Raw genomic sequence first — 18,610 nt, 5'->3', positions numbered from 1 at the left:
TATAAAAGGCAAACAGATTACAGACTCTAATCCACAAAAAAGAGATTGGTGGAGGAGAAACATCTGCACAGGAGTAGATATTTATTTATTTTTCACACTTCTAACCCAGCTAGGGCTTAAAAACAGCAGAAAGCAAACACTGAGCACCCCAAAATAGTATTGCTAAAACAGTCCACAGGCCATTAGGTGACTAAAAACAGCTAAAAGTGATTCAAAATCCCTTACATAAACATACTGAGACTAAAGAGGAGAACGTCACCTCAGAAATCACTGGTTGAGTGGTGAGGGATAATGTTTAAGAAATTAATAAAGAAATCAATTTTTCAAAAGCCTAGCATCCTGCATGAAAACCAGTAAAAATGCCAAATGGAGGAACACCACCATCTAGGCAGGGGAGGACAAAGAGAGATTACTGGAGAGCCTCTGGGATGTTGCCTAGCAACAGGGGAGTGAGTGGCCTAGCGGGTTCCCTCCTGGGAGATGTGAAGGCCGGTAAGGCAGACTATGGAAACTGTCCTGTGTGTGTGTGGGAGGGGAGGCAATAGACAGCTAGGGGGTGTAAGGGCTGCCTTAATGGAAATTACCAGTGCCAGGAGGAAAAGCTGATGGTGACATCGTCTTTGTGATGACTAGTAATGGCCCATTTTGATGACAGGGGCTGTATTACAGTTTATATTATAACAATGGCCCATAGATTTGTCATCTGCTCCGCCCCAAACCCCTGGCTCTCTCACCTGAGTTGGTGGCCACAATCTTCGTTTCTTCCTGACAAACTGGCATCCGCAAGGCTTCTGTTTTCAGCTGGGTAATATCCTCAGATTCTGGGACCAGAAATCCTTCTTGGGAAAGAAGACACCATCATGAAAAAATCAGGTTTTTCAGTAGGGTTGCCCACCTCCAGGTGACACCTGGAGATCTCCAGACTACAGAGATCAGTCCCCCTGGGGAAAACCAGGATAGATCCACCCCACTACCCCTTTACCCGAGTTGGTGTGGGAACCCTTCACTTCTTCTGACCCTTCAAAGTCTGGCATCCACGGGTCATCTCCATGTTCCAGCTGGTTAATGAGCTCTGGCTTTGGTGCCAGAAATCCTGCTCAGAAAAGAAATGAACAAGGGGCTTTAGCATAAGAACATAAGAAAAGCCATGCTGGATGAGACAGAGGCCCATCAAGTCCAGCAGTCTGTTCATACAATGGCTAACCAGGTGCCTCTAGGAAGACCCCAAACAAGACAGCTGTAGCTGCACCATCTATACACTGCTATACACTGCATGGGTCTGTCTGGGCTTGGAGTATTATGTGCAGTTCTGGAGGCCTTACTTCAAAAAGGATGTGGGCAGAATTGAGTGGATGAAGAGGGCCTGGAGACCAAGGCCTATGAGGAAAGGCTGAGGGAGCTGGGAATGTTTAGTCTGGACAAGAGGCGGTTGAGCGGGGCAATGATTGCTCTCTTTAAGTAGGTGAAGGGCTGTCACTTAAAGGAGGCCAGGGAGGTGTTCCTCTTGACAGCAGAGGATAGGACTCACAATAATGGGTTTAAATTGAGGAGAAAGGTACCAGCTGGTGTAACAGTCTCTGACATAGCTATGGTATTCTGTGAACATGTGCAGGATTAATTCCATATAGAGCTAGTACACATCATGCAAACTGAGCCACTGTAGAGGTTTGGGTAATGTATAATGAAAGTCTGTGTAATGCTGACAGGCTGATGGAATACTCTCAAGGTCAGCTCTATCAAGAGCTACCTAATAAAGTCGCTTTAGTCCTTGTCCTTGAAGGGACAAAGCAGAGCACCTTTCCTTATCTATCCATAAGATGTGACCAAAATCACCTTTCTGACTCAGCTGCCAGATGTCAGAATCACAAAAGCAGGACACGTTTGTCCTTCTCAAGGTCTTAAGATATCATAATGTACTAAGAGTGCATTAATAGCTGAACCTGTGCTTATTATAGCTTAAAGGCATTAAAGTTCTCTCAAAGATATGAGTAATATGCTTTCTTGCTCTTCTGTAATCTCGCTAAAGGCTATGCTACTGACTACTGTAAACAAAGACACTTCGCAAGTGACAATGTAAGCTATAATTGTGTTTTATGAGTTATATAGTTAAATGTTGTGCTACAGATTTCTAAGTAGTCTCATTTAATGTGTATTGTCCTACCGAAGAGGATGGTATACAAATTATGTATATAACGTGATCATGTAACTCAGAAATAAGTGTTTATACTTTAAGCAAAGTGGACTGAAAGGAAAGGAAGCCCATATATGGACATAAAGAGCTGAGCAGCTGCTAGTAAGCCATTTCTGCACTGCACATCATTTCAGACAATGGGAATAAAAGGTATCCCTCTTAATGGATAAGAAAGAGGAGATAAAGGATCTCTCTTCACCCTTAATGAGTCTAGAAACAGTATAAATACAGCCACAGTACAGCCAGCACTTCAGATTGTTATTGCTGGCAGACTGCAGCTGTCTGAAGTAACATTTCTCCATCTCAAAAGCCTGAGATGTAAAACATTGAGACTCTGATCCTTGCGTGGACAGTAGTTCTCTAAGATATCTTGAAGTATCAAGATCTGGATATTTCAACATATCTTACTTACAGTCTATTTGTGAGACTGCTCTAATCCTAGAAGAGGATAGAGACCCTTAGAATTCCTATTCTTTGAATGGGAACCTAAGTGCAGTGATCTTTCCATATATTGGAATACTGAGAGTCCATTGGATTTATGGATTCTTACAAACTAAACCTATTTGGCTTACCAATGCTAAAGAGCATCCTGAACACAGGGCTAATAGCTAGACCTCTGAGATAGTGTCAGAAGGTCCTCTACTTAACAGAGGGACTTCTGAACCTCCTCAGAGCAAGAGACCAGAGATGTTCCTGAAGGGAAAGGAGACTCTCTGTAGTCTGTGAGATATGCATAATGCTGATACATTGTACAGCGCATACACAGGTTGGCACAGCCAAAGAGACTTTAAACAGCTTTAAGCTAACACATAGTATTTATATATTCAGCATTGCTGTCTAAAACTAGAAAGAATATGCATAGCATGTACATAGACAATGCCTGATCTTAATGATGATCAGTTAAGAATACTAATAGAAGTCTTTAAAGGATTCAAGACTTAGAAAATACAGATACTCTGGGATAACTTCATATATTCTCATAGAGCTTAGATTCTTAGAGGAGTACAGATGATACAGCAAGGTATAGTGTGTCTTCTGTACTGAAATATTATGATGTTTTGAATGATTTAAGTTAGGATGCTTCTAACCAAATCTTTCTCCAAAGAATTAACCATATTTTGACAGGATTTCTGTAACTTTATATTCTGAATGAAAGTGCATTGCACTAAGGATACTTTATGAGTATATTCTGACTAAGATACTCCTTTATGGAGGCATAGAGAGTGTGAATGATTACTTGCTACATAAACATGTTTAAGACTAATGATGTCTAGCCTTATATGATATTTTAAGGCGTTGCAACCAAAAAGCATATATTATATAATGTAAATAAATGTGTTTTTTATACTTCTACTCTTGTCCAGTATTATAAATTTATTGGCGTGTTCAAGAGATGTTCTAGGAACCATAACAAGTTTCTAGGAACCGTTGATTCCGGTCTAGTGGTGTCTCGCCGAATAAGATAACATATCCCTTCTCAGGAAGGGATCCTTTCTAAGAGTGTAGGCACTTAACGGCCCGAACCGTGACACTGGATATCAAGAACAAAATTTTTACAGTAAGAGTTATTCAACAGTGGAATAGGCTACCTAGGTAGGTCTTTAAATGAAGGCTGGACAAACACTTGTTAGGGATGCTCTAGGTTGATCCTGCATTAAGCAGGGGGATGGACTAGAGGGCCTGTATGGCCCCTTCCAACTCTATGATTCTATGCATCATGTACCCATTTCAGGTACTCAGTGATAGTACACATGGCTAGCATACAGGAAGTCCCAAGTTCAACCCCTGGCACCTTCAGTTAAAGGATCTCAGCAGGATTGGGGAATGACTTTTCTTAGCCTCAGATCCTGGACAGTTGCCAGTCAGAGAAGACAATACCAAGCAATATGGACTAACAGCCTCATCCAGGTCAGTGCAGCTTCATATATTTATATCTGTAGACCACTAGATAAAGCAACAAAGAAACCTAAATAAATGTCAACTATCAAATGAAGAAGCAAGATCCTTACCCACTGAGACCACATTCTCATAATTTTCCACCATAACATCCCTATACAAGGCCCGTTGGCTCGGATCCAGCAGAGCTGCTTGCCCAGCTGTAAAATACACAGCTACATCTTCAAAGGTCACTGGGCTCTGCAAAGATAAAGAGCGCTCACTCAGTACCCGTCATCCCCAAAAACTCTCTCAATAGCTCAGCGTTGATCTAAACGTTCTTTAAAATACGGATGCACTGGACTTCTGTACCTGGCCTGTGACACCTCATGCTGCAGGTGGGCTTACTTTTTTATTTTTATAAAGGTTTATAGTTTGAAAATTGCACAAAGTTTTCATTTTAAAATACATGTACAGAGAACCAGATGCATTTGTTCTGAAAGGTACTGTGACCCCTTTCAAATAAAGAGTTATAGAAGCACAAGCCTAATTGCAAAGACCACCAGAAATGCTGATCTCAGAGACTCAGTAAGAAGAAGCAACTGAGATCAAAACAATGGGCTCAGGTAAGTAAAGAATGTCTTTGAATTGTACAATTTGACAAGCGGTTTTGGGAGATCTCTTCTGGAAGAATTCTAGCACTCTATCAAGGCAGGCAACAGATGGGAGGGTCATATTTTAATGCCCCCCCCCACAAAAAACCACCTGCATGTAGTTAGCTAGCCTATCAGGATGAGAATGTTTCTGTGTGCCAGATTACAATCTGCAGGGAACACTAAAAACATCCTTCCCCTGCGCTCTGAAATAGTACAGCCCTAGAACGTTGCTACTTCTGTCTACCTGATCATCTAGTTCTTCCCTTTGACAGATAATTTTAAAGGGTTGAGCAAAGAGAACCAGTTGCACAGCCCTTTTGTGTTCGGTTCCTCTTCCTCACAGATTGGACCTACTCTCCCACCCTAGCCCAAAATCACCATCAGCCATCTCCTACCTGCATGGCCTCTGATACAACCGTCTCACTTCCCCTGAGAAGAGGGGGCAATCCAGATTGACTGACAGACATCATTCTGCACTCTGTGATGACCAGAAAAGCAAAAGGAGAAATCAATCGGGAGTAAAAATGCACTGCCCAGTATTGCATGGGTGTCTCAAGTACTGATCTTCGGAAGGAAAGGCCTATGGAGGGGCACAAGAGGCAATGCTGCAGAAGTATCAAACCTCTGCTAAATTCCCTGCCCCTGTTTTCTAGTCTGCCCAGATCTTAACATTTGGGAATTTCCGCAGAGTTCAAGTTTACCTGAAACCCTTGGAAGTGCCTTGCTTTTCCCTTCAGCTCAACCGCTTGAAGCCACCTGTTCTGCAGACCGTTTCCTGCTCTCTGCAGTGGGCTGTGATCTGAAATCCTTGACTGGCCCCAAGTGTATCTGGAAAACAGCAGGGTATCGGACTGGGTTGTTTTGGGACGCATTTTCCGCAACGTTCATGTCCCACACTGTTCTGAAGCCTACCAGGTGACACACAAGAGGAATCCAGTGCAGACTTACTTCAATCTAAGCCCATTGTAATCAGCAGGTTTAGACTGGAAGAACTCTGTATAGGATCGCATCGACAAACAAGGCTAAAATGACAACATTGCTCCTCCGGGCCAGTTTTACATACCATCACGAGAAATATGACTCCCGCCCCCTTTCCGACCAGGATTCTTTCCCCACTCGTGACTCTCCCCTCTCCTCCCCCCCGCCTAGCTGTGCGTGTGCTACCTCCAGCCCCCCCTCCCAGGAAGGACAAAGGAAGCTGCAAAGCGCATCCTCGGCCTCTCCCTTCGCAGCCCCTTCTGCAAACGGGCCAAACCAATGCAGACTCCACTAAGGCGAGACCCAGAGGCAGAAACCCCCGGGGCTGCCCCTCCGCCCCGCTTACCCGCGTGTGCAAGGTGGGCTTCGGCTGCTGCCCCCACCACGGCTGCAGCCCCGCCAGCCAGCCCACTTGCAAGGGAGGGGGTCTTTGTCCCCTCTGGTCACCTACGGGCGCGCGTCACCAGGCCGAAGCAGCCAATCAGCCGCCCGGGAGACTCCCACGCCGGGCCGAAGCAGCCAATCAGCCGCCGAGAAGACTCCCACGCCGGCCCATTCACAAGAACGGCAGGGGCGGATTTGCGCGCGCGCTGGGAAGAGGCGCGCCTGGGAACCGCAGTCCTTTGCTGGGAAAACCCACCGAGGAGCCTGGGCGTGGAGGGCCATTCACCCAGGGGAGGTTTTGCCTTGGAGCTGCCGCCCTCCAGAGGCGCATTTCCCCCACCCCAATACTCCAAGCACAAAAAACAAGCCCCCCCCCCCTCTTTCCCCCATGCAGAGTTTTGACCGTCCGGGCGGGGAGGGCGGCCAATCCCCGGCCAAACCTCCCGTGCAGAAATGGCCGAAGTGCCCCCTTTCGCCCGCCCCCTGGTCGTCCGGACTGTCTGCGACGGAGCTTGCGGAGAAGGGGTCTCCACGCTGCACGGGCAGGATGGGCGTTGGGGAGGGTCGGGCTGTGCAGCGTCGCCTTATCTCCTCCTTCTACATTAAACGACACCAGCAAAATAAAACAGCCGTCTACTTAGTACCAGGGTTGCCAGGTCCCTCTTCGCCACCGGCGGGAGGTTTTGAGGGCGGGGTTTGGGGAGGGACTTCAATGCCATAGAGTCCAATGGCCAAAGGGGCCCTTGTCTCCAGGGGGACTGATCTCTGTTGGCTGGAGATCAGCTGTAATAGCAGGAGAGCTCCAGCTAGTACCTGGAGGTTGGCAACTGTAGCCCGTTAGAGCAGTAACAAAATTTATCCCCCTGTTAAGTTTTTGTGGCACTGAGCTGGGTGGCCCAGGCTAGCCTGATCTGGTCAGATCTCAGAAGCTAAGCAGGTTCAGCCCTGGTTAGGATTTGGATGGGAGACCACCAAGGAAGTCCAGAATTGCAGTGAACTCCTGTTTTCATCTACTTGAAGTTTTCATGCAGATAAGCAATTTTTCTGACAAATTTTTCATGTTTACATTTCCACCCCCACGTGAAATGTAAACATGTACAAGAAATACTATTTAAGGGGTGTGTGTGTTAAAGTCTAGTTTGGTACCCAGGGCTGAATCTACCTTTTTTTTATGGGTCTTCCTCTCGGTTTTAAAGAATGCATTAACTGTTTATTACATTTCTAATCCATTAAAATTGGCAGAGCTGTTAACTATTCATTCATTCTTCCTCCTAGCCTGCAAATCTCCCAGATCTCTTGCTTTTTGCAATATTAAGTCACAGAAGAGGAGAAATCCTTATAAACAGATGAACAGCTCCACCTAATGCATACAACCGGGGAGGTTTTCGACACAACTAGGGGCTGGCGGTGTGATCGACAACATAAAAAACATTCCACAAACAAGGTGACGCCATCTGATGATGGGGATTAGTAAGAAAGGTACCAGAAACAATGAATTATATTTATGCTTTTCGTTGCGTGCTGGGCTTACCAACCACTCTTTAAAACCTGTGGCAGTGTGGCTAACTACCCTTCCGAGGGATCCATGGCTCTTGCCTGGCGGTGTGAGTTTTGATTAACTGCTGGGCCTTATATTTTCAAAAGCCATTTGATGCCAACACCCTTAGAATTCTGGAAAACTGATAACCTTGTACGCTGTTTTACTGCAGATTTTAACTTTAAACCACTATTTAGGATGCTTACACAGTCGTCCTGAAAGTTTGCATTTAGGTTTTTGTGTACCTATGTGAGCATGCCTTTTTTCACTGTTCCAGCTAACTTAGTTTTTAGCCTTGAAGGACAACTTATGATGAAAATTGCCAGAATAAATCCCAGAACAAGCAGAACAGAGTTTGCAACAAGTATACTTTGGGATGCTCAGAAGTGTCTTACGTCATGCCTTTAGAGGGCACAGATCAGAAAGTTTACTTAAGTCACATTTTGGCTTATGTAATCGCTTCCTGACGGAAGCCGGTTTCAGGTAGCCGGCTCAAGGTTGACTCAGCCTTCCATCCTTCCGAGGTTGGTAAAATGAGTACCCAGCTTGCTGCTGGGGGTAAAGGGAAGATGACTGGGGAAGGCACTGGGAAACCACCCCGTAAACATAGTCTGCCTAGGAAACGTCCGGATGTGACGTCACCCCATGGGTCATGGAATGTCCAGGTGCTTGCACAAGGGACCTTTACCTTTTTAATCGCTTCTATGTAAGTGGGACACACATCCTGTAACCTCTAAATCTGATTATGAATTCAGTGAAATCTGCGCCTCCCTTTCCTGGCAAAGCTCTGAAACTTACCCTTTATTCTTTTTTAAAAGAACTATATAACTCTTTATTTTAAGTTTAGTTTATAACAACAACAACAACAAAAATAAAAATACAACAGCAGTAGGTTAAACATCCTTGTACAGTCGAGATATGTTCCAATACTTGGTTTCAATATATGTTCCAATATTATACATCGGTGCCTTTTACAGAAATCATACATTTTGTCATATTCATTTAGCAGAATAAACGCAAATCATACGACAGTTTCATGGGCATTGTTTACTTCATGATGCCCCCTGCTCCACATATTCTAGAAAAGGCAGCCATCTATTTAAAAAGTTTGTAGAGTAAGATAAGTTATTGGCTACTTTGAGTTTTGAAGATACCTTATCTAAAATTAAAAGTTTCTACACCTTTTCAATCAGCCCAGTAGGAGACATCTTTTTTCCCAGTGTGAGGCAATCTGACATTTTGCTGCCAGTAGCAGTATTGAAATCAGTTCCCTTTTTGGGGTAGAGAATTGTTGTATATCAAATTTTTATAGTAAGACAATTAAGGCATCATGAGCGACTTTGTATTGTGTGATTAATTCTATCTTTCGCAAGATGTTGTCCCAAAATAAACTAATTTTGGGGCATGTCCGCTGATCTTGTCAAATTTTTATATGCCGACTTTTCTCTACCACTTAAGGGAAACTCAAATCGGCTTACAATCACCTTCCCTTCCCCTCCCCACAAGACACCCTGTGAGGTAGGTGGGGCTGAGAGAGCTCTAACAGAGCTGTAACTTGCCCAAGGTCACCCAGCTGGCTTTGTGTGTAGGAGTGGGGTCATTTTATTTACCTTTCACACAAATATATCTACCCTGTTTATCTATTAGAACATTCAGAACCTGAAAACCAAAATTTCTGTAGATTAAGATTGCAACCCCCCTTTTGAGCTAACTACAGCACATATTGGAAGGGGAAAACAAGACGCCAGGTTTTTTTCTTTGACCAACACATCTGTAATTCTTCTTTTTATTGGATTCTTATATCCTTCCTAGTATTAGCCACTTGATTTTAAGGGCATGTATTTACTCCATTTGTTGTAATTACTCCCAGTAGGGTTGCAATGGTAATCTCCAGCTGGGAAACATACATATGTCATTGCATCTTTTTCTTTAAACAAGATCTGTACTAAGAATTAACTCAAAAACATTAACTCGTTTTAACACACAACTTATAGGATAATTCACTTCCTTAGAGGTAAGAAGCACCAGACGTGGAAATAATTTATTTCCCAAGAGGCTACAAATGGCCCCTTATCTGGAGAGGTGTACTTAATAAAGGGGAGGAGGAGGAGGAAATTACCAACATATTGTATTATACCATACTTATCAGAAGTTTCCAATTATTCCTATCAAATTTGTATCTTGTACTGAAGGCTCTCTCTGAACGAATCTTCTGCTGTCTCCACTGAGCTATCATCCAGAGGCAGATTCCTGACGACTAGGACCTGTCAGGCACAATCTACCCCCCACAAGTGAGTCATTCATGTGGTTTTCTTTGTTGAGTGGATTTTCTGACGATTTCCATTCTTGGGGGAAGAGTGTTCAACCTTTGAATGATCCACTGGGATTAAAAACAAACAAACAAGAGAAAATTAACGACATATGTAAACCCTCCTCCTTTCCTCTGCTGCCCACGTTCAAAAGTGCAGTGTGGTGGTGGTCAGCCTCCCTCATGGACCGACTCCCCCACCCCCCTTTGCCTTTCCCTGGTCTTGCTGTAATGCCAAAGGACAGCTCAGCTTGGTATGAAAAAATCCTTTACAGCTGGGATACTCTCGGTTTGTGGCTCGCAAAGAGCTACATTCACAATTACCTTCAACCAAAAGTCACATGAGTACTGTAGGGCACACCAAACACACACTTACAATAATATTGCTATTAATACGTGTGAACAAGTCCTGAGGTCACCAAGAAAGTTTCATGACAAGTGAGAATTAGAATCCAGATCACCCTGATCCTACTACAATCCTTACCACTACACCACACTGGCTCTCAAAACAAACAAGTAAACAGGGACTGCAGGGCTGTTTACTGTATTGCACACTGCATTTGTGTTAGATGTTTTTAATAAACCTTAATGCAATTGTTTAATCTGAATTTTCATCATAAAGTGCCTTGACCACGGGGAAAGCTGATTGAGAAATATGCTAAAGCAAGAAATAAGAAACGGAAGGCCTGAGGACTCAGTGATGGAAGGTGTGGCTACATAAATAGGAGCTGGCTCAGTTCCCAAGGTTCTTTTTGGATTCTATAAACAAAGGAAATGAGCTGTAACCGAAAATGAGCTCACTAGAAGTGGTTAAGCCCCCACCCTTAATGTTTCCTGCAACACATCCCTTTTATATTCACCCATGTAAATGAGTGGCTTCATGCACTGCAATGGAGGAAAATAAAACATTGTGCATGATGCCAGTACTGCATTGGTGGCAAACCTTGTTCTCCACCAACAGGGGTCAGGGTCATGGGGTGCAATGTGTTCCTGTGTGCTAAGCATGCAGACATACTACCCCACCCCCTAGACTCTGTAACAAACACACAATACCTGTTTGGTAGACCATATCTCACCTGAACGGGATCTTCGCTTTCGTTTGCCTTCCATGTGGACCTTCTGGTGAATCACAAGATGTGTGCACTGAGAAAAACACTTTCCACACTCAGGACATTTATAAGGTTCCTCTCCTGAGTGAACCTTCTGATGTTTTACACATGCTGAACGGTAAGCATAACATTTCCCACATTCAGAGCATTCATAAGGTTTCTCCCCAGTGTGGACTTTCTTGTATTGCTGAAGGTCTGACTGGTGAGCAAAACATTTCCCACACTCCAAGCACTTGTAAGATTTCTCTCTTGTGTGGGATCTTTGGTGTTTCACAAAATCTGAACTACGAGAAAAAGATTTCCCACACTTGTTGCACTCATAGGGCTTTTCCCCTGTGTGAACCCTCTGGTGTTTCACTAAGTAGGATTGTTGCGTGAAACATTTCCCACACTGTGAACATTCATATGGTTTCTCCCTTGTATGGATCCTTTGGTGTGTCAAAAAGTTGGATCGCTGAGCAAAACTTTTCCCACACTCTAAGCATGTATAAGGTTTCTCCCCTGTGTGGAGCCTGTGATGATCCACAAGATAGGATTTGTAACCAAAACATTTCCCACATTCCAAGCATTTGTATGGTTTCTCTCCGGTGTGGACTCTCTGATGGATCATAAGATCTGGCCGGTGAGAAAAACACTTCCCACACTCGGAACATTTATAAGGTTTCTCTCCAGTGTGACTCCTCTGGTGTTTTATAAAAGCTGAACTATAACGAAAACATTTCCCACACGCTGTGCATGTGTATGGTTTCTCTCCTGTATGAACTCTTTGGTGAAGCACAAGGGTGGAGTTGTCAGCAAAACATTTCCCACAAACCATGCACTTATAGTTTCTCTCTCCTGTGTGAATTTTCTGATGTTTTGCAAGGTAACAATGGCGACCAAAACACTTTCCACACTCCAAACATTTATAGGGTTTCTCTCCAGTGTGGATTCTTTTATGATCCGTCAAGGCTGAGTTGTATGCAAAACATTTTCCACACTCCATGCATTTGTAGGGTTTCTCCCCAGTGTGAACTCTCTGATGCGTTGCAAAGGATGAGGAGTCAGCAAAACACTTTCCACACTCCATGCATTTGTAAGGTTTCTCTCCTGTGTGAAGTCTCTGATGGTTGTTAAGATGAGCCGATTGGGAAAAACACTTTCCACACTCCAGACATTTGTAAGGTTTCTCTCCTGTGTGAACTCTCTCATGCGTCACAAGTTGATTGTGTTGGGAAAAACACTTTCCACACTCTGAGCATGTATAAGGTTTTTTCCCCGTGTGGATTCTGCGGTGACTTCGAAGTCCTGCGTCATGTCCAAAACATTTCCCACACTCCAGACATTTATAAGGTTTCTCTCCGGTGTGGATTCTCTTGTGGCTCAAAAGGTGTGATTTGCGAGCAAACTGTTTCCGACACCACAAGCACTTATATGGTTTATATCCCAGGTGGACTTGGCGGTGTCTGGTGAGATGCAGTTTCTGACAGAAACATTTTCCACACTCCAGACATTTATAGGGTTTCTCTCCAGTGTGGGTTCTCTTATGTACCAAGAGGCTTGAGCTGTATGCAAAACATCTTCCACAATCCATGCATTGGTAAGGTTTCTCTCCAGTGTGAACACTCTGATGTTGTGCAAAGGCTGAAGAGTCAGCAAAACACTTGTTACACCTCATACATTTGTAAGGTTTATCTCCTGTGTGACATCTCAGATGTCTCATAAGGTGAGCCGATTGGGAAAAGCACTTTCCACATTCCATACATTTGTAAGGTTTCTCTCCTGAGTGAACTCTCTGATGCCTCACAACTTGAATGTGTGTGGAAAAACACTTTCCACACTCTGAGCATGTATAAGGTTTTTCTCCCGTGTGGACTCTCTGGTGACTCAGACGTCCTGAGTAATGTGCAAAACATTTCCCACACTCCAGGCATTTATAGGGTTTTTCTCCTGTGTGGATTCTCTTGTGGCTCAAAAGGTGTGCTTTGTGAGCAAACCGTTTCTGACACCACAAGCACTTATATGGTTTATCTCCCAGGTGTACTCGGTGGTGTCTGGTGAGATTCAGTTTCTGACAAAAACATTTTCCACACACACGGCATTTGTTTTTCCTTTCCAAGTCATTTCCTATATAAAAGGCAAACAAATTACAGACTCTAATCCACAAAAAGGAGATTGGTGGAGGAGAAAAATCTGCACAGGTGTAGATATTTATTAATTTTTCACACTTCTAACCCAGCTAGGGCATAAAAACAGCAGAAAGCAAACACTGAGCACCCCCAAATAGTATTGCTAAAACAGTCCACAGGCCATTAGGTGAGTAAAAACAGCTAAAAGTGATTCAAAATCCCTTACATAAACATACTGAGACTAAGGAGGAGAACGTCACCTCAGAAATCACTGGTTGAGTGGTGAGGGATAATTTTTAAGAAATTAGTCAATCAATTTCTCAAAAGCTTAGCATCCTACATGAAAACCTGTAAAAATGCCAAATGGAGGAACACCACCATCTAGGCAGGAGAAGACAAAGAGAGATTACTGGAGAGCCTCTGGGATGTTGCCTAGCAACAGGGGAGTGAGTGGCCTAGCGGGTTCCCTCCTGGGAGATGTGAAGACCGGTAAGGCAGACCTTGGAAACTGTCCTGTGTGTGTGTGGGAGGGGAGGCAATAGACAGCTAGGGGGTGTAAGGGCTGCCTTTATGGAAATTACCAGTGCCAGGAGGAAAGGCTGATGGTGACATCGTCTTTGTGATGACTAGTAATGGCCCATTTTGATGACAGGGGCTGTATTACAGTTTATATTATAACAATGGCCCATAGATTTGTCATCTGCTCCCCCCCAAACCCCTGGTTCTCTCACCCGAGTTGGTGGCCACAATCTTCGTTTCTTCCTGACAAACTGGCATCCACAAGGCTTCTGTTTTCAGCTGGGTAATATCCTCAGATTCTGGGACCAGAAATCCTTCTTGGGAAAGAAGACACCATCATGAAAAAATCAGGTTTTTCAGTAGGGTTGCCCACCTCCAGGTGACACCTGGAGATCTCCAGACTACAGAGATCAGTCCCCCTGGAGAAAACCAGGATAGATCCACTTCACTACCCCTTTACCCGACTTGGTGTGGGAACCCTTCACTTCTTCTGACTCTTCAAAGTCTGGCATCCACGGGTCATCTCCCTGTTCCAGCTGGTTAATGAGCTCTGGCTTTGGTGCCAGAAATCCTGCTCAGAAAAGAAATGAACAAGGGGCTTTAGCATAAGAACATAAGAAAGGCCATGCTGGATGAGACAGAGGCCCATCAAGTCCAGCAGTCTGTTCATACAATGGCTAACCAGGTGCCTCTAGGAAGACCCCAAACAAGCCAGCTGTAGCAGCACCATCTATACACTGCTATACACTGCATGGGTCTGTCTGGGCCTGGAGTATTATGTGCAGTTCTGGAGGTCTTACTTCAAAAAGGATGTGGGCAGAATTGAGTGGATGAAGAGGGCCTGGAGACCAAGGCCTATGAGGAAAGGCTGAGGGAGCTGGGAATGTTTAGTCTGGACAAGAGGCAGTTGAGAGGGGCAATGATTGCTCTCTTTAAGTAGGTAAAGGGCTGTCACTTAGAGGAGGCCAGGGAGGTGTTTCTCTTGACAGCAGAGCATAGCACTCACAATAATGGGTTTAAATTGAAGGGAAAGGTACCAGCTGGATATCAGGAACGAAATTTTTACAGTAAGAGTTGTTCAACAGTGGAATCAGCTACCTAGGTAGGTCTTTAAATGAAGGCTGGACAAACACTTGTTAGGGATGCTCTAGGTTGATCCCGCATTAAGCAGGGGGATGGACTAGAGGGCCTGTATGGCCCCTTCCAACTCTATGATTCTATATATCATGTACCCATTTCAGGTACTCAGTGATAGTACACATGGCTAGCATACAGGAAGTCCCAAGTTCAACCCCTGGCACCTTCAGGTAAAAAATCTCAGCAGGATTGGGGAATGACTTCTTAGCCTCAGATCCTGGTCAGTTGCCAGTCAGAGTAGACAATACGAAGCAATATGGACTAACAGCCTCATCCAGGTCAGTGCAGCTTCATATGTTTATATCTGTAGACCACTAGATAAAGCAACGAAGAAACCTCAATAAATTTCAACTATCAAATGAAGAAGCAAGATCCTTACCCACTGAGACCACATTCTCATAATTTTCCACCATAACATCCCTATACAGGGCCCGTTGGCTCGGATGCAGCAGAGCTGCTTGCCCAGCTGTGAAATACACAGCCACATCTTCAAAGGTCACTGGGCTCTGCAAAGATAAAGAGCGCTCACTCAGTACCCGTCATCCCCAAAAACTCTCTCAATAGCTCAGCATTGATCTAAACGTTCTTTAAAATATGGATGCACTGGACTTCTGTACCTGGCCTGTGTCACCTCATGCTGCAGGTGGGCTTACTATTTTATTTTTATAAAGGTTTATAGTTTGAAAATTGCACAGTTTTCATTTTAAAATACATGTACAGAGAGAACCAGATGTATTTGTTCTGAAAGGTACTGTGACCCCTTTCAAATAAAGAGTTATAGAAGCACAAGCCTAATTGTAAAGACCACCAGAAATGCTGATCTCAGAGACTCAGGAAGAAGCAACTGAGATCAAAACAATGGGCTCAGGTAAGTAAAGAATGTCTTTGAATTGTACAATTTGACAAGCGGTTTTGGGAGATCTCTGCTGGAATTCTAGCACTCTATCAAGGCAGGCAACAGATGGGAGGGTCATATTTTAATGCCCCCCCCCCACAAAAAACCACCTGCATGTAGTTAGCTAGCCTTTCAGGATGAGAATGTTTCTGTGTGCTAGATTACAATCTGCAGGGAACACTAAAAACACCCTTCCCCTGCGCTCTGAAATAGTACAGCCATAGAACGTTGCTACTTCTGTCTACCTGATCATCTAGTTCTTCCCTTTGACAGATACTTTTTAAAGGGTTCAGCAAAGAGAACCAGTTGCACAGCCCTTTTGTGTTCGGTTCCTCTTCCTCACAGGTTGGACCAACACCCCCACCCTAGCCCAAAATCACCACCAGCCATCTCCTACCTGCATGGCCTCTGATACAACCGTCTCACTTCCCCTGAGAAGAGGGGGCAATCCAGATTGACAGACAGACATCATTCTGCACTCTGCGATGACCAGAAAAGCAAAAGGAGAAATCAATCGGGAGTAAAAATGCATTGTCCAGTATTGCATGGGCGTCTCAAGTACTGATCTTCGGAAGGAAAGGCCTATGGAGGAGCACAAGAGGCAATGCTGCAGAAGTATCAAACCTCTGCTAAATTCCCTGCCCCTGTTTTCTAGTCTGCCCAGATCTTAACATTTGGGAATTTCTGCAGAGTTCAAGTTTACCTGAAACCCTTGGAAGTGCCTTGCTTTTCCCTTCAGCTCAGCCGCTTGAAGCCACCTGTTCTGCAGACCGTTTCCTGCTCTCTGCAGTGGGCTGTGATCTGAAATCCTTGACTGGCCCCAAGTGTATCTGGAAAACAGCAGGGTATCGGACTGGGTTGTTTTGGGACGCATTTCCGCAACGCTCATCTCCCACACCGTTCTGAAGCCTACCAGGTGACACCCAAGGGGAATCCAGTGCAGACTAACTTCAATCTAAGCCCATTGTAACCAGCAGGTTCAGACTGGAATAACTCTGCATAGGATCGCATCGACAAACAAGGCTAAAATGACAACATTGCTCCTCCTGGCCAGTTTTACATACCATCACGAGAAATAAGACCCCCGCCCCCTTTCCGACCGGGATTCTTTCCCCACTCGTGACTCTCCCCTCTCCTCCCCCCCGCCTAGCTGTGCGTGTGCTACCTCCACCCCCACCCCGCCAAGGACAAAGAAAGCTGCAAAGCGCATCCTCCGCCTCTCCCTTCGCAGCCCCTTCTGCAAACGGGCCAAACCAATACAAACTCCACTAAGGCGGGACCCAGAGGCAGAAACCCCCGGGGCTGCCCCTCCGCCCCGCTTACCCGCGTGTGCAAGGTGGGCTTCGGCTGCTGCCCCCTCCGCGGATGCAGCCCCGCCAGCCAGCCCACTTGCAAGGGAGGGGGTCTTTGTCCCCTCTGGTCACCTACGGGCGCGCGTCACCAGGCCGAAGCAGCCAATCAGCCGCCCGGAAGACTCCCAGGCCGGGCCGAAGCAGCCAATCAGCCGCCGAGAAGACTCCCACGCCGGCCCATTCACAAGAACGGCAGGGGCGGATTTGCGCGCGCGCTGGGAAGAGGCGCGCCTGGGAACTGCGGTCCTGTGCTGGGAAAACCCACCGAGGAGCCTGGGCGTGGAGGGCCATTCACCCAGGGGAGGTTTTGCCTTGGAGCTGCCGCCCTCCAGAGGCGCATTTCCCCCACCCCAATACTCCAAGCACAAAAAACAAGCCCCCCCCCCACTCTTTCCCCTGTGCAGAGTTTTGACCGTTCGGGCGGGGCGGGCTGCAAATCCCCGGCCAAACCTCCCGTGCAGAAATGGCCGAAGTTGCCTCTTTAGCCAGTCCCCTGGTCGTCTGGACTGTCTGCAACGGAGCTTGCGGAGAAGGGGTCTCCACGCTGCACGGGCAGGATGGGCGTTTGGGAGGGTCGGGCTGTGCAGCGTCGCCTTATCTCCTCCTTCTACATTAAACGACACCAGCAAAATAAAACAGCAGTCTACCTAGTACCAGGGTTGCCAGGTCCCTCTTCGCCACCGGCGGGAGGTTTTTTGGGCGGAGCCTAAGGAGGGCGGGGTTTGGGGGAGGGACTTCAATGCCATAGAGTCCAATGGCCAAAGGGGCCCTTGTCTCCAGGGGGACTGATCTCTGTTGGCTGCAGATCAGCTGTAATAGCAGAGAGCTCCAGCTAGTACCTGGAGGTTGGAGGAGAAAAGAGGCACCTCTGTACTAATACCACGAGGTTAGGAAAACAGTACATGATGCTATATATACACAAAGTGCAAATTTTATAAGCTACTGAGATGAAACAAGGACCATATACATGACACATACAAAGCACAAATATATACAATATGTACAATCTGCATAAAGCAGAAATGATTCCAAAGGTCTCAACAGAGTACCAGGTAAGTATTAGTATTGTAATCTTTGTGTATAAAGTCCATATAAAGCCACAATCATCAATGGATATGGCCGTTTCAGATCCACAGCAGTGGAAATCTTTCTTCAGTCCTTCAAAAAAGTGCTGTTATACATTCATAATTCCTTCCCATGCAGGGTAAGTACAAATTGATTCAATCAGACGTCAGCAAAGTACATCACATAGCGCAGCGAGTACCTGGAGGCTGGCAACTCTAAGTAGCCCGTTAGAGCTGTAACAAAATTTATCCCCGTTAAGTTTTTGTGGTGCTGACCTGGATGGCCCAGGCTAGCCTGATCTGGTCAGATCTCAGAAGGTAAGCAGGGTCAGCCCTGGTTAGGATTTGGATGGGAGACCACCAAGGAAGTCCAGGATTGCTGTGCAGAGGAAGGCACTGGCAAACCACCTCTCTTGTCATGAAAACCCCAAAAAGGGGTCGCCATAGTCGGCACAACCTTTCGTGAGTCAGAGCTCTGGTGAAAATTTATGCTGAAA

At 45.5% G+C, this 18,610-nt stretch overlaps 1 protein-coding gene across 1 annotated transcript in view; it reads right to left on the bottom strand.

Annotated features, from left to right (window-relative positions):
- LOC130473417 (zinc finger protein 665-like) overlaps positions 1-17,340 on the bottom strand; it is a 33,824-nt gene extending 16,484 nt beyond the window's left edge. Inside the window, exons 1-10 of the mRNA XM_056844941.1 lie at positions 17,126-17,340; positions 16,095-16,128; positions 15,182-15,308; positions 14,126-14,236; positions 13,878-13,979; positions 6,152-6,326; positions 5,118-5,151; positions 4,201-4,327; positions 983-1,093; positions 735-836 (exon numbers count right to left, since the gene is read on the bottom strand). Of these exons, the coding sequence (XP_056700919.1) occupies positions 735-836; positions 983-1,093; positions 4,201-4,327; positions 5,118-5,151; positions 6,152-6,326; positions 13,878-13,979; positions 14,126-14,236; positions 15,182-15,308; positions 16,095-16,128; positions 17,126-17,340 (1,138 nt within the window). The remainder of the gene's footprint in view (positions 1-734; positions 837-982; positions 1,094-4,200; positions 4,328-5,117; positions 5,152-6,151; positions 6,327-13,877; positions 13,980-14,125; positions 14,237-15,181; positions 15,309-16,094; positions 16,129-17,125) is intronic.
- Positions 17,341-18,610: the final 1,270 nt, after the last annotated feature.

The sequence above is a fragment of the Euleptes europaea genome, chromosome 1, assembly GCF_029931775.1.
Source record: "Euleptes europaea isolate rEulEur1 chromosome 1, rEulEur1.hap1, whole genome shotgun sequence".
NCBI lineage: Eukaryota > Metazoa > Chordata > Lepidosauria > Squamata > Sphaerodactylidae > Euleptes > Euleptes europaea.
The sequence above is the reverse complement of the archived record's forward strand: the minus strand, read 5'-3'. Positions and strand labels throughout refer to the sequence as shown.